This window comes from Acipenser ruthenus, chromosome 45 (assembly GCF_902713425.1).
Source record: "Acipenser ruthenus chromosome 45, fAciRut3.2 maternal haplotype, whole genome shotgun sequence".
Taxonomy (NCBI): Eukaryota; Metazoa; Chordata; class Actinopteri; order Acipenseriformes; family Acipenseridae; genus Acipenser; species Acipenser ruthenus.
In genome coordinates, this window is record NC_081233.1 from 68979 (window position 1) to 85905 (window position 16927).

The 16927-nt window shown below is 39.6% G+C and overlaps 1 protein-coding gene across 1 annotated transcript; it reads left to right on the forward strand.

Moving 5' to 3' along the window:
- Positions 1–356: 356 nt before the first annotated feature.
- On the forward strand, positions 357–16101 carry LOC131720842 (C-type mannose receptor 2-like). Its single transcript, XM_059013025.1, has 7 exons — positions 357–1535; positions 11082–11423; positions 11950–12273; positions 13645–13986; positions 15215–15256; positions 15348–15383; positions 16067–16101. The coding sequence occupies exons 2-7, from the start codon at positions 11357–11359 to the stop codon at positions 16099–16101; spliced, it is 846 nt and encodes a 281-aa protein (XP_058869008.1). The 5' UTR covers positions 357–1535; positions 11082–11356.
- Positions 16102–16927: the final 826 nt, after the last annotated feature.

Here is a 16927-nt window from a genome sequence, read left to right on the forward strand (position 1 = left end):
GTGTGTGTGACGAGGAGATTGTTGTTTACTTGCTACTATAAAAACTCTGTGCATCTCTGCTGCTGCGACAGAGAGATCTTGGAAATTCTCTCCAGCTCTGTGAAACTTTGCTATTTGCAATAATAATAAAAGAAACGCTCGGTTTAGAACCTGGAATCGAGAGTTGTGCTGTGTTCATTCCTAGATTAATTTCCTTCCACGTCTACAGAGAACAATATCTAATATTTATTTTAAAAGGCAAGCATATTATATACATATATATATATATATATATATATATATATATATATATATATATATATATATATATATATATATATATATATATAATAAAAACAAGAGCAATAATTTAAGAATAATTCACTGGCTGCCTACGAGGGCTTGAGAGGAGGAGAAACTGGGAGTGAGAGAATGAGAGTGAGACATCTGATTGCTTACAAGAATTGAAAAGGGGCGAGATTTGAGAGTTTAAGAATGAGGCGAGATTGAGAGGGATGGCGATTGAGGGCTGGAGTTTGGGGATGGTGCTTAGTAACATTGAGGTTAGATAATGACAGCAGGATGCGATAGGGGAACGGAGAGTTTTCCCTTCTCGTCGGGTCAGGCAGCATCCTCTGGCTGCTGGGCGACGTAGAGAGGGAGACACGAGAAGAGCAAAGGATTAGATATAAACACTTTCCGCCGGGTCAGGCAGCATCCTCTGACTGCTGGGCGACGTAAAAGTGGGAGAGAAAGAGCAAAGTTTAGACACATAACATACAACAAATCTGACTCTCGCTCCCGACGGGTCAGGCAGCATCCTCTGGCTGCTGGGCGTTTAGTAGAGCGAGAGACAGGAAGGGGACGAACAGGACAAAAGGACAGATCCTTCGCAACTCAGTGCAGCATCCTCAGGCAGCTAAGCTGGCAGCTGGGCGGCGTGGAGAGCTTAGGAAAAGTGTCTCGGGTCCGTTTAGGAGAGACGAAAACAGAGAAACCCCCCCCCCCTCGGTCGGGGCCCGCTCGGCAGGTGGAGGCTCGGCCTACTGCATGAGGAGGCTGAAATGGTCCTGGACCTGAAACGGAAGAGAGGAGATGGGACAGCAAGGTTGAGGCCTGAAGGCTTAGCGCATAAGCAGCAGAAGAATAGGATGTGGCCGGGGGTCCCCTCAGGCCGGCGAGGAACAGCCGGGCGGCAGTGTTGAGACGAGAGGCCGACCCGGACAGTCGGGGGAGTGAAACTCACTTCCCCCCCCGAGGGAGCCCTGTGCGGACAGTGCGATATAGAAAGGAGCAGAGGAGGGGAGGAGGAGGAACAAAAAACAAACACAGACAAGTGAGTGAAAATAGTGCTGGGTTAAAATAGAATGAGAGAGAGATAGACAGGAGGGGCAGCCAATAACATACGAGGAGCAGCGCTGGCCAAGCCCTAATAATTGACGTGGCGAGTGCTGCATTGAGATTGGCTGGAAAGGCTAAATGAGGCTGAACTGGGATCAGCTTCCGCCCGGAAGAGAACTGCGGACGCTTACGGGGCAGAACGCTACAGAGGGAAGGTAAGACTAGCTAAAGAAAAGAACTTAGGAAGAGAAAGAAGCAGCGCAAAGCGGGAGAGAGCCCTCTACGGCATCCCCCGAATTACGCCTAAAGGCTAACATATAAATTATGGGTCGACCGATATGGTTTTTTTCCAGACCGACACTGATATTTAAAAAACAGACAGCCGATAGCCGATATTATAGGCCGAACATTAATAATTTTAGTTGCTCCTAAACTAGAAAAACAAAAATACGAATACACAGATACAAGAACTATATAGCACAGAGTAAAATATAATGGGAGCCAGGGGGGTGATTATTAAATGTTTTCAAAGCTTTGTTTTGTTATGAAACATTTTAATAACTTTAATGTACTCCTAAGGGGAGAATTTTTTTTAATGCAAATACAAACATGACAATGACAAGAGTTAACAAGTAATACAGAGGTATAAGTTATAGGACCAATTATAATCACCTACACACAGGCGTGGCGTACATTGAGGCAGCTGAGGCGGCCGCCTCGGTAAAAATCAGCTAGGTACAATAAACAAAAAAAAAACAAAAAAGTACAAAACTACTGTATATCTAAAGATTCTTTTTTTAATAATGTAAATACTTACATTTTTAAGACTGGCATATAAAATCGACATGTTTTCATATTATTATTATTATTTTATTTGGCATTTCTTCGTAACATTATTGTGATCTTATAAATTTGACAGCCGGGGTATTGAAACTGCGCGAAACAGCCATGTTCTTCTCGTTCTCATTGGTCACTTTCCCTAGTTACGCTGCGTGTAGCTCCAGAATTGGATCCAACATCTGTTTATGATCCGACTCCAGTGAATTCGGATCCAATCCCATTTTTTGTTCTCGTTAGTGCAGCCAGCCCCTGGATAAGTGGATAGTTCAGTACTGTACATACTCAAAGATGAAACGAAGAAACCAATCCGTAACGCATTTCTTTCAGAAGAAGCCAACTCTGGGTACGAATGTTTAGTGGTTGTATTTCTTATATTAATGTTGTTTTTCTGCTGACAGTCCTGTGCAATGTGATGTTTAGCTGCGATATGTTTTCACAAATCTGTTTTTTTCTTACGCAATGGCAACGCCTTCCCCCTCCCCCGATATAACGATTCATAGCTGTAGTGCTTTTCATGTATTGTAGTTGATGCCATGGGCTAGAAGAATCTGAGGTAATTCTATTTATAAATTCACTGTTTGGCAACATCAGTTTTAAAAAAAATGTTATTTTCCTAATGTTTTCGTTAGAAATCCAAGAAAGTACTGTTTTCATAGCGGTGATTTTTTTTAAAGCTTGTTCAGTAGTAACAACGCACTGGATACTGAAGTAAACTGCAGCTACTTTCCATCATGAATGTGACAGCCTGCCTCATTCAACCTTGACCTTTGTACACCAGAAGCAGTTTAAAGTATATTTACATCAATTTAAAGCAACATTGTCTGTGTTGATGATTATATATGATAAGTGTATTGGTTTGGTTATCAAACAAACAAACAAAAAAAGCCTTGCACATTTTTTGACCCGCCACAAGTGGTAAAATAAAAAATTCTACTACAGCATAGACAATCTGTGTTTTCTGCAGCAAATGGATTCCAAGGTTCCTGTTCATGACAAGAAAGTGTTTAACTGAGTGCATCCTTTCGATTGGTCTCGCAGCACTATGGGTAAAAATAGACTGAATGGCCTTGCCCTGCTATATGTCCACAGAGATGTCCCAGTTGGAAGTGTTATAGCGTTCAAATAGATAAGGCCATAGGAGAATTGGCAAACTCTATTTAAAGTAAAGCCTTCTAAATCAGTGCTTTTAATCGTGACGTCTCAGCAGTCCGATCAGTCTTAGCACTAGTATCAGCAATCTTACCAGTCCCAACACCAGTCTTACCAGTTCCAGAGACAAGCCTGGTCATTCTGGAAAACTTAGACCCCCCTGCATCCAACAAGTCCCCCTTTGTCCCTAGGGTTCAGTTTCCAGACCCACCCTTACTTGCACTGATTTTCAATCATAAATTGTTTGAAAAAACACACTTATTTGGCCCTACTTTTTTACCTAGTTTGAGGGCCTGTAGAATGGCCTAGAAATGGCCCAGAGAGACAAGCCTGGTCATTCCAGAAACCTTAGGCCCCCCTACCTGCAACAAGCCCCCCCTTTTCCCCCCACCCCTTAGGGTTCAGTTTCCAGAACCCCCTCACATGTACACAATTTCATGATTGATAGTGATGGATCCCTCTTTCCATTGCACAGTGAAGCACAGACGTTTTAAGTGTTAACCTGATTCATTGCAACACCATTGATGCAGTTGTAAAGCTTTTAACCAATTCTCAACATTTCCTTGAAGTTGTAATGAAGCTAACATTAGATGTATTTCTAAAGTATATGAACCCTAGTGCCACAGGTGTGAATGGCAGCTTGTTTTATGAAGTATGAAGTTAATGTCTTAGTCCAAAACAAAATATATGGTGTTAATTAAATTTTGGATTAGTAGATGTTATGAAGCTAAGATAAGATTTATTTTTTAATTATCACAGAACTAAAATATATAACCATGGCTGCTAATATTTGGGGAGTGCATTAAAAATAAACAAATCCCCTGTTCCAGATGAGATCCTCCCAATAGTACTCAAAGAAGTTATTTACAAACCGCTAACCAAGATCATGCAACAGTCTCCTGACACAGGGGTTGTACCGACAGACTGGAAAATTGCAAACGTAATACCGATCCACAAAAAGGGAGACAAAACCGAACCAGGTAACTACAGACCAATAAGCCTGACTTCTATTATATGTAATTATATCCTGATGTAACTATCACTGACACTGTTATCTGCTCCGTTATTGAATCGTATTTTGTCATACTTGTACTTGCCAGAACCAAAGTCATTGTATTTATCTTGCTCTTAATTGTATTATTACTTGAACTGTGATTCTTGAAATATATTTTTGTTTACGACTGTAAGTCGCCCTGGATAAGGGCGTCTGCTAAGAAATAAATAATAATAATAATAATAATTATTATTATTATTATTAAAAACCCATCACGATTTTCCAATACTTACTTTTAAATACAGGCACCAACACCCACCCTCACCCATCCTCCACCGTTTTATGTAAAGTTCCATAGAACAAAAAAACTGGCATACTAAATTGTATCATGCATCGTCTACGTTATGAGCACATGTGAGCGAGTATTCATTTTTACACAATAACAAACGAACACGAAAATAAAAATCGAAAAAAAAATCGAACTTCCCTTAACCCTTTGCAGTCCTATCTCAGACCTGGTCCGACATTGCAATTATTCCTATTCGGTCCAATGTCGGACCCTATCCTGCATAGCTTTTTTGAGATGTTATAGTAATAAAATAATGACTTGGATCGCATTATTGAGGCATTTGGTGATAAAACGAGTTATCAGGAGATGATCGGTATGTACGACTATTATTATTATTTATTTTCTAGTATATGTGAAAGCTATAGTGAACGAACTGGTGGGGCAGGGCTGGAGATGCCTAGCGAGTGCTTTGTTGATATGCAGGGCCTTTTAAACCCATTTGACTGTGGAAAAAAATACTTTTAAACAGCACGTCTAAAATTAACTGCGCATGTGAAAATAAATTGGACCTGACACGCCTGACACGCACTTAATAAATTGACTGCAAAGGGTTAATTCAGGTCTATCTGCCATCTGTACATGAGCGATGCACCAGGAGAATTGTGGGTCCATGGTTTCCATGGCAACCCTTGTAAACGAATACGGTCATCATGTTCATGATCCGCAAGCAGAATACCATGTGCATGATCATGATCCGCAAGCAGAATACCATGTGCATGATCATGATCCGCAAGCAGAATACCATGTGCATGATCATGATCCGCAAGCAGAATACCATGTGCATGATCATGATCCGCAAGCAGAATACCATGCATGATCGTGATCTGCAAGCAGAATACCATGTGCATGATCATGATCCGCAAGCAGAATACCATGTGCATGATCATGATCCGCAAGCAGAATACCATGTGCATGATCATGATCCGCAAGCAGAATACCATGGCGGAAGTGCATCTTAATTTTGGCACTGATCACCCTCCATAAAAAAGTGTGAATGCCGTTACACGCCTTCAGGAGAAGATACAGCTCCAGAAGTAGACATTGATGTGGACGGCCGACAATGGGTCTCTTGATCCAGAGGATTTCCCTATTGATACTCCTGTTACTTTGTGCCTTCCCCAGTACACTGATGAGGAGGAAGAGGGGGAAAGTAGGGAGAAAGAGAAAAAACAGTGTGTTGTGGTGGTAATGTTTCTCAATATACCACCAAAGAGGGACTGTAAGGTTAACATTTTCCATGAATTCGAGATTTATAAACTTGTTTTTGTACTAACATAGTTTTACATTTCTCAAGATGCTTTGTGTAACTTTGTAACTTCTGCAATGGTTTTTGTTCTGCTTCCTGTATCAATGCTACTTATAACTAAAAACTGTTAACTATTGCCTAACACCCAGCAATGATATGAAACAAGCTTCACAGAAGCAACTACCATATATGGATGGAAACAAACCTAATCACCCCAGAGGAAAAAGGAGAGTCAGGGGAGGGGGTGAAGGATGTGTGTGTGTGTGTGTGTGTGACGAGGAGATTGTTGTTTACTTGCTACTATAAAAACCCTGTGCAACTCTGCTGCTGCGACAGAGAGATCTTGGAAATTCTCTCCAGCTCTGTGAAACTTTCCTATTTGCAATAATAATAAAAGAAACGCTCGGTTTAGAACCTGGAATCGAGAGTTGTGCTGTGTTCATTCCTAGATTAATTTCCTTCCACGTCTACAGAGAACAATATCTAATATTTATTTTAAAAGGCAAGCATATATATATATATATATATATATATATATATATATATATATATTGTAACAGACTGCACTCACTCGGGTTCGTTGCCCCTTTAAGAATACAACCCAGCACACAGAAATGGCGTTTTCAAGCGCTGACGCGCTATATTTTAATAGTCACAAAAACCAAAATAAACAAAACAAACACTTAGCTCTTTACGAGCACTAACTAGACAGGCAGGTCCCTGACTCACTCGCAGGACAGCTAAACCGTTTACCTGCCAAACACCTTAAACAAAAACCACACAGGTTTAATGCAGCATACTTTTTACCTCACGACTGCCAGGAAGCAGAGCTCTCCTTTCTGCCTCCTTCTCCTTAGCAGCCTAGAACAGACTGGCTGCTCTCTTTAAATACCCTGCACCTGATTTACAATGATCACCAGGTGCAGGGGATAATTAAATAATAAAACAATTAACAAATATAATTAAACAATAATACAAAACAATTACATCAAACCAAAGTGCATTGGCACATGTTTTATGCAGGGAGGATAATAACCCCCTCCCTGCTGTGTTACTATATATATATATATATATATATATATATATATATATATATTAGCTCAAAGAGCCAGCTGCCCAACGTTTCGATATGTTGTACATATCTTTCTCAAGGGAGCCTGTGTTTGAATCAAAACATTGGAGGTATTTATAGGTTTTTGACGGCATGACAACTACTTGTTATTGTTTACATTCAAATCCATGATTTATTCTTACATGATGTAATGGTGTTCTATATATTGTGACATCATTTTAACTTCTATCTTTGAATCTGTATTAATTCTAATTAACACCACTTTATATAAACTTATATTTTTATTATATCATGCAATGCTGGCTCTGAGGATCAGTCTTGATTTGGCCTCCCCAGCGCATCAGCATGCACAACTTTTGAATGAATTTTGTTTATTTATTTATTTAAATATTATATATTTATTGAAGTTAATTAGTTCATTCTTTTCTGTTGAGTCCCACTGGCATAATCGTGTTCAGTCTATTTATCCATTTACTTTCTTTTATTCTTCTATATGTCGCATTGTCTAATTTGAGCTGTTCTAATACTACAAACTTTACATCATTTATGTCATGTCCCTGACTGGTGAAGTGCTGTACTATTGGTTCATTCATTTTTTTTTATTTGTAATTAATGAAAGGTGGTTCTGAATTCTTTTATATAAAGTAGTTCCAGTCTCTCCAACATATTTGATTTCATCACATTTTTCACAGGCTATTCCATAAACGACATTGCTATTTTTACAGTAGGTATTAGTTTTTAGTGGATATGTGGTGTTCTTATGTTTAATTATATTTTTACGTTTGTCTGTGTATTTACACACTTTACATCTACTAGTGCACATGTTCGTAGAACCTATTTTGTCAATTATTCTTTTATGTTTACTGTGAACTAAAATATCACCTAAATTAGCTTCTCTTTTGAATGCTACAACTGGGGCCTTAAGAAATACTTTTTTTAATTTTTCTGAATTATGTAGAATCCGCAAGTGTCTCCAAACTATCTTAGAAATATTGGGCAAAAGTTTAGAGTAAGTCATTATTAATGGGACTCTTTTGACCTTTTTATCTCTATTTTTATAATCTAGTAGATCATCTCTTTTTAGTTTATCTTAACTCCGTCTCTATAATTCTTTCTTTGTATCCTCTTTTTTTAAGATTTGTTTTTAATACATTTCTTTGTTTTGCATAGTCACTTTCTTTTGAGCATATTCTTCGTATTCTTATTCCTAGACCCTTTGGGATTGTCCTTTTAGTGTGTATCGGATGTGCAGAGGACATGTGTAAATACTGGTGCATGTCAGTAGGTTTGCAGAAGAGGTCCGTCTCAATTAAACCTTCTTCAAGTTTTACTATGGGATCTAAAAATTCTATTTCTTTCCTTGTCCATCGAAAGTCCACTTTAATATTACTGTGTATTTCATTTGCCATTTTATGAAACTGGAAAAGAGATTCTTCTCCATGTGTCCAAACCCCAAAAATATCATCTACAAACCGAATGTATTCTAAAGGTTCTCTTTCTGATTTTCTAAGTATTGTTCTTCCCATTTCCCCATGTTTGTTCTCACAAAATGCATTCCTAATTTAGATCTTATTGCGGTACCATCATTTTGTTTGTAATTCTTATCAACAAATGTAAAATAACTCTTTTCTAAAACTACGTTGATCATGTTCAGCACCTCTGCTGTTGGTATTGATTTATCTAGTCTATTATCTAGTGCTTTTTGACAAGCTTCTAAAGTTTTTTGACGAGGGACACTTGGGTACAAGGATTTTACATCCATGCAAAATAAAATTCTCTGGAAGGTTGTGTTTTAGTGATTCAAGTCTTTTTAAAAATGGTGTTGTATCTTTAACAAAGCTTGGTAATTTCTCAACGTGTGAAATTCTCAAAGTTGTTTTTCTGCTATTTCAGCTATTATGTGTGTTGGATTATCAATCGTGCTGACTATCATTCGCATAGGGTGATTTTCTTTGTGCATTTTAGGATTTCCTCTTGCTAGGCCTGTTCTTGCATTAGGTGGCTGCATGTATTTTATATAGGTGAATAATAAATGTGTAAAGAAAATGCAAATAGTTTGTATTTATGAACTTACAGTATTTAAACACTCACTCACCTTCTTTCTCTGACATGTATTAATAATGAAGAGTTCTGATACGCTACGCTCTGTATGTTTTTGTTCGTGACGCCATTTTCTATGCATTATGGGAGCTTTACAGGAGGGGCTGGTCTCGAGGTTCCCTTGACGACAGATCCCAGAGTCAGAGCAGCTTCAGTGATTGCGTGACGTAAACTGCAGGGATGCGTTCAATAGCCAGAGCGCTCCAGAACGTTCCGTAACATTTTCTATTGAACGTCCTGTTACAAAAAAGCGCTCTGTAACGTCAGCTAACACTCTCAGGAGCTAACTCTGTGGGCGTGTCAAAATGGCGGTGGTGAACTAGCAGTGTGCAAAGTGTGGTCACATTTCACCCAAATATCTGTGTTAAGTACATTATTTCGTACGTTTCCACACGTACAAGAAGTATACAGTCTTATGTTTTGTAATGGCTACACACATTTATAAATAAGAACATAAGAAAGTTTACAAACGAGAGGAGGCCATTCAGCCCATCTTGCTCGTTTGGTTGTTAGTAGCTTATTAATCCCAGAATCTCATCAAGCAGCTTCTTGAAGGATCCCAGGGTGTCAGCTTCAACAGCATTACTGGGGAGTTGGTTCCAGACCCTCACAATTCTCTGTGTAAAAAAGTGACTCCTATTTTCTGTTCTGAATGCCCCTTTATCTAATCTCCATTAGTGACCCCTGGTCCTTGTTTCTTTTTTCAGGTCAAAGAAGTCCCCTGGGTCAACATTGTCTATACCTTTTAGGATTTTGAATGTTTGAATCAGATCACCGCGTAGTCTTCTTTGTTCAAGACTGAATAGATTCAATTCTTTTAGCCTGTCTGCATATGACATGCCTTTTAAACCCGGGATAATTCTTGTTGCTCTTCTTTGCACTCTTTCTAGAGCAGCAATGTCCTTTTTGTAACGAGGTGACCAGAACTGAACACAATATTCTAGGTGAGGTCTTACTAATGCATTGTAAAGTTTTAACATTACTTCCCTTGATTTAAATTCAACACTTCTCACAATATATCCGAGCATCTTGTTGGCCTTTTTTATAGCTTCCCCACATTGTCTAGATGAAGATATTTCTGAGTCAACATAAACTCCTAGGTCTTTTTCATAGTTCCTTTCTTCAATTTCAGTATCTCCCATATGATATTTATAATGCACATTTTTATTTCCTGCACGCAATACTTTACACTTTTCTCTATTAAATGTCATTTGCCATGTGTCTGCCCAGTTCTGAATGCTGTCTAGATCATTTTGAATGACCTTTGCTGCTGCAACAGTGTTTGCCACTTTCACGAGTTTGCTTACTATACCAGAATCTAAATCATTAATGTAGATTAGGAATAGCAGAGGACCTAATACTGATCCCTGTGGTACACCACTGGTTATCTCGCTCCATTTTGAGGTTTCTCCTCTAATCAGTACTTTCTGTTTTCTACCTGTTAACCACTCCCTAATCCATGTGCATGCATTTCCTTGAATCCCTACTGCGTTCAGTTTGAGAATTAATCTTTTATGTGGGACTTTGTCAAAAGCTTTCTGGAAATCTAAATAAACCATGTCGTATGCTTTGCAGTTATCCATTTTCAATGTTGCATCCTCAAAAAAGTCAAGCAAATGTTATTGTAAATAAATATAAACGTATGGTCAGGTACTGTAGTATTTTTTATGACGTTACTAAAGATAGGAATGTTAATCGTTATTATTCTCATAGTTTTGCTACCCCTGCACTTCCGCCTCGTGGAGCCACAAAAAAAGAGATCTGCTTATTGAACGCAGGAATCCAAAGTGGCTGAGATGCAGAGGTAACTTTTATGATACGTGACCATAAAGACGTGAAGTTTTATAGTATAATAATCGATCAAAACATGTACATATGATAACACAAACATGTACTTGACTGTAGACAAGACGTAGTTTTTTTAAATTGTAGGATTGATGAAAACACAGAGTTTGTTTTGGGTTCAGAGCCAGCTCCCAGCCTCTCAGCTGTTGTTTGTTTGTGTTTACAGAGACCAGCACCATCACTGAGAGATACACCCTGATTGAAGAACTGAAAACCTGGACTGAAGCTCAGAAGTACTGTAGAGAACACCACACCGACCTCGTCAGTATAAAGAACGCCAGTGAAAATGAAGAAATAGTGAAGAAAGCGCAGGGCAAGCCCTTCTGGATAGGCCTGTTCAATGAGCCCTGGAAGTGGTCACACCAGGGGGATAACTACACATTTCACAACTGGAACTACTGGGAACCAAACAATTGGGGAGGAGATGAGAACTGTGTGTTGATGAGTAAGACTGGTGGATGGAATGACTGTGGCTGCCACTTTCAGTTGCCCTTCTTCTGCTGTGAGGGTGAGGACCCTGTTCAGACTGTGTTCTCATTTAATTCAGTGTAAACCTGCAGGTTCAAAGAGGGAAGCATGATGAGATCTCTCACAATAGGTCCTCACAGAATCAATCACAGAGGGTCTAAATGGGGTTAAAAGGGTAAAAAAACAGTTATATTTCCTTAGGCTTTAAGGTATTGTGCTGTGCTGTGCTGTGCAATATCCTATAATAACAAGACATGTACCTTTACACATTCTAAAATAACATTAGCATTGATTGACAGTGAACTGAGTTTTTTTCACATCGATTTCTTTGTCTACCTGGTGTTTCCATGACCTTCGTCACTCATGCCAGAATGATACTCGTGTTACAGTACAAACCACAAGCATGTTGTTAGTATATTTATTATCACCATACACTCTACTAGTGTCCCACCTTCTTACTCTTACAAGCCCAGTATTCTGTGACTGTTGGTTCCATTTCCAGTGGAAATCTTTTCTGTGAAGAACACGTTTTCACTCATCTTTATTGTGCTGTCCCCTCTCCCCAGGCGGCTCCTCTGGTCAGTGTTTCTATGAAGGAGCTGGGAAGACATGGCAGGGAGCTCAGAGCTACTGCAGAAACCAAAGCAGAGACCTGCCCACCATTCAAGACCAGGCCAGGGCTAATGAGCTTATAGGTCTTATACCTTCAACTAGTGACTCGGATCACTGGATCGGTCTGTATCATGACAAAGAGAACTGGCAGTGGTCCAGTGGAGGTGATGTCATCTACTCCAACTGGGAACCATACCTCTTCTGTGCTTCAGTCAATTCAGAGGGAGAGTGGGAGGATTCACTCTGCAGTCAGGGAAACTATTTCATGTGCTACAGCGGTGAGTTGAGATTCAATTCCTTTGTTAATGAAACAGCTGACTGGACTGGGGGATGAAGCCAGGTCCCCTGGATACTGCACAGGGGCCGTAATCTTGAAACGTTCAAAAGAAGAAACATCTTTTAGTTAAGAAAAATGTTAAGAAGGTGTGTTATTCATAACAGTTTCTTAGATTTGTTTTTCCTTCATAAGAAACTTAAGAAAATGTGAATTCAAAGAAATGTTCTTATTGTTTTGTTTAGATTGTTTATATTCCAGACAGCAAAATCCTTGTCTTAAATATGTAGCCCTTATTAGATATGTAGAAGAAATATGTTTAGCAGTTAAATAACTATTTGTATTGGAATAAAAGGTGATAAAGAGGGTTGTAGCTTTGCTGTATTGTGTGTAGTGGGCTGAACCTCACATGACTGATTCATTTGTTATGCAAATGAGGTTTGACAGGTATTCTGCAATATATAAAAGCTGCATCTCCCTGTTGCAAGTTAGTTTCAGTCACCATGAGCAAAGGATCTGACAGACTCCTACACAGCTGATAGCACAGCAGGTGCTCGGTTGGCAGGTGCTTCCCTAACCAACACTAGACTACATAAATGCCATGTTTCATGAGGTACAGCCTCCACAGTGATGAGCCAGTCTTGTTGCTCGTGACAAATGTAACTTGTATTTCTCTTTAAACAATGTTGTTGTGTTCATGCACTGGCGGTAGAGTTTGTTTTTAAAGATTGAGGTTATCAGTTTCATCATCCCGCTTATCATACACGGGCAATCTTATGACACACGGGTTTCGCATCACCACCGTGTACAATAAGACTGTACAATAACAACGATTATAGGAAATTATTATTCACCATGAATAATAATAATAATACCACAGCCACTTGAACTAAGCAGTCATTGCACTCCCTCAGCCAATCCGGTTCCTAGTAGAGCGCTCATTATCATTCAGTCGACGCCCTCAGAGTTTAGAATGTTGAAACTGTCATTGGAACAGGCTCACTTCAAAACAGACAAATAGCAGCCAGTACAGGAAAGAAAATGAAAGCACGGGGGGGGGGGGGGGGGGGGTTATAATGATACTGTTTGCTTCATATTGATTGTGCACCAACTGTAAGGAAAATATGAATGATCAATTTGAAAAAGAACAATGATTATTCCTAAATCATTAAATAGACTCCCCCATCCCCCACTTTGCTATTAAATACTTTTCAGACATAAACTAAAGAGACTCCCATGCACTGCTAGAGATGCTGCTTTTCATGACCTTGATAGCTGAGCCGGGTGTGACTCGGGTTCAATCACTATACAACAGGAGAGCCAGCTCACCTCCACAGCTCCCAGCCTCTCAGCTGCTGTTTGTCTGTGTTTACAGAGACCAGCAACATAACTGAGAGATACACCCTGATTGAAGAACTGAAAACCTGGACTGAAGCTCAGCAGTACTGTAGAGAACACCACACCGACCTCGTCAGTATAAAGAACGCCAGTGAAAATGAAGACCTAGTGAAGAAAGCGCAGGGCACGTCCTTCTGGATAGGCCTGTTCAATGAGCCCTGGAAGTGGTCACACCAGGGGGATAGCTACACATTTCACAACTGGAACTATTGGGAACCAAACAATTGGGGAGGCAGTGAGAACTGTGTGGCGATGAGTAAGACTGGTGGATGGAATGATGCTCCCTGCAACAATCAGAAGTCCTTCTTCTGCTGTGAGGGTGAGGACCCTGTTCAGACTGTGTTCTCATTTAATTCAGTGTGTACCTTCAGGTTCAAAGAGGGAAGCATGATTAGATCTCTTCAGTAGGTCCTGGTGGTCTACCAGTTTCAATCACAGGCTCCCTGCTCAGCCTGATGGGATGGTGTGGCAATGTGCCCCGCCCCTGTGTGTATGCTTGTGTTTTATGTTGTATGTTGCGTGTAGTGTGTTAATGTTGGTGTATTGTAGTTGGTACACGAGATATAATGTGGGTAATGAGCACAAGTATTTAAAATGTATAATTGTATTTAGGCACAGGATTGCACATCACTTCACGTACATTTAAAGTATTTAATATGTGAGCACGAGGTTGCACATAATTAATTCACGTGCTGGGATTCAAGTGAATAATTAATTAGTAATTGAATCCCGGTACAACAGTATATATAGATGCACATTTCCTTCACTCGGGGTTGTGTGTTTGAGTGGAGAATGGGTGTGGAGAAGGAGTAACTAAAAGTGAAAGAAAGTAAATATAAGTTATTTGTACTCCCCGTGTTTGTTTGTCTGTTCATCCACCGTTTGTTTAAATGTTAGTCAGTTTTGTTTGTCTCTATTTTGGTCTCAAGTGCCGTGTCCTGCTTTTCTGTTTAAAACCTTTTGTTTGTTGATTAAAACACTGATCGCTGCTGTGATTCAGTTACACACAGTACATCTGTCTCTGTGATTCTTTCTGGTCTGAAGTCCTCTCTGCAGCTAGCCTGTCACAGATGGTCAATATCCTTCCAGGGGTAATGGGGTGATGTGGATTGCAGCTATCAGTACCCCTTGTTCTGCTGTGATTGAAGGCTCCCTGTTCAGTCTGTGCTCTTGTTCAGCTCAGTGTTTGTATCCCAGTCTGTGAGCAGGGACTCAGAGGCTCAGTCCATCTGATCCTACAGTATCTGTCTGACCTCCAGAGCAGGGCAGGGTATAGCCTAGAGATCTGAAGAACCAGAATCCAGCCCGGTCATTAAGAGTGTGAGAGGGAGCAGCTACCCCTCATTGTTATACCCAGGAGAGACGTGTGCTGTGATATACATTCTTACTGTCTATTTATTATATATATTTGAAAACAATAAACCATGTCATTGTCAGCATTGCCCTGGTGGAGACAGCAGCATAGACACAGTTTCATTGAAATGCATTTGAACAATACACTTGAAACAGGAAACGCTAAATCTTGTTGTTGTGTGTTTTCTTTACAGATTCAGACCCCACAAGCCCCCCTTCCGCTCCGGTCTCTCAAGGTATGCAGTGTAATCACTTCAGTGGATTCAGAACCACTGCAGCAATATGGCTTTGTTATAAACTTTCTTTTTCTCTTTTTTCTTGTTACAGAAGCAGAATCCTCAAGCCCCCCTTCCACTCCGGTCTCTCAAGGTAAGTGCAGTTTGAAGAGGGCAGTTTGTTCAGTGTGATTGACAGCCCACACCATGAGTTATAAATTAATCTCAGTGTTCTTATCAACCTCACTAATTCAACAGTGAGTTCACCATTGTATCAGTTCAATTTGAATGTGGCTTTGTAATAAATTACTTATTGTTTGAATTTATTAGCATTTATTTATTGCCCTGGTGAGGACAGCACCACACACACACACACACTGACACACACTCACACACACAATACACACACACAATGATACAAACACAGACACACTGATACACACATACACACAAACTCACACACGCACACTGACACACACACACACACAATGATACACACACTGACACACACACAGATACACACACTCACAATGATACACACACACAATGATACACACACTGACACACACACACACAATGATACACACACTGACACACACACACACACAATGATACACACACTCACACACACACAATGATACACACACACACAATGATACACACACACACAATGATACACACACACACAATGATACACACACAGAGACACACTGACACACACTGACACACACAGGGTGTCGCTCAAATATATTTAAACAATAATGTAGAAATGCAAATGATGTATTTTTACTCCTGTAAATCCAAACCTCTCAAGCCTTCTCTCAACTCCAGCCTCTAAAGCTATGGAGTGCACTAGTTCAGTTTGAATGTGGCTTTGTAATAAATGACTTATTGTTTGATTATATTAGTATTTATTTATTGTTCTGGTGCAGACAGCAGCATAGACACAGTTTCATTGAAATGCATTTGAACAATACACTGGAAACAGGAAACACTAAATCTTGTTGTTGTGTGTTTTCTTTACAGATTCAGACCCCACAAGCCCCCCTTCCACTCCGGTCTCTCAAGGTATGCAGTGTAATCACTTCAGTGGATTCACAAACCACAGTAGAATGGCAATCTCATGTCTCGCGTGAACCACTAGACCCCCTTGTGTCTGCTGGTTTTCATTCCAACTGAGCTCTGTTACTTAACTAGACCCTTAATTGAACTGATAATTTGCTTAATTAGACCTTTTAACTTGTTTTCAAATCTTAAACAGTTGCATATTTCAAGTTAGCTATAACATTTGACAAGTAACTTGAACTGCAACTGTTTAAGAGCTGAAAACAAGTAAAAATGTCTAATTAAGCAAATTACACTATGTAACACAATTTTTGTTCCTGGGTAGTAAGTGTTATTTCCTAATTGCTTATGCCTCAAAAGTATAGAAAATGGCTATTATTCCCCACAAACTTTGCTTTTGTGACCAGGACAGTGATATTTTGAAATTTACCTATTTCCAATGAGAAAACGGGCGAATTTGTGTCTTTTCGTTCACATAGTCAGAAAAAAACAACATATGAATCCAAATTAACATGTATTTATACTAAAGTAATACAAAAATGACTACAAAAGATTTAGAAGTGAGTAGTTTTTCGAGATTTACGATTATACTGTAAATTACTTTCACAAATCAGCCCCCAAATGTAG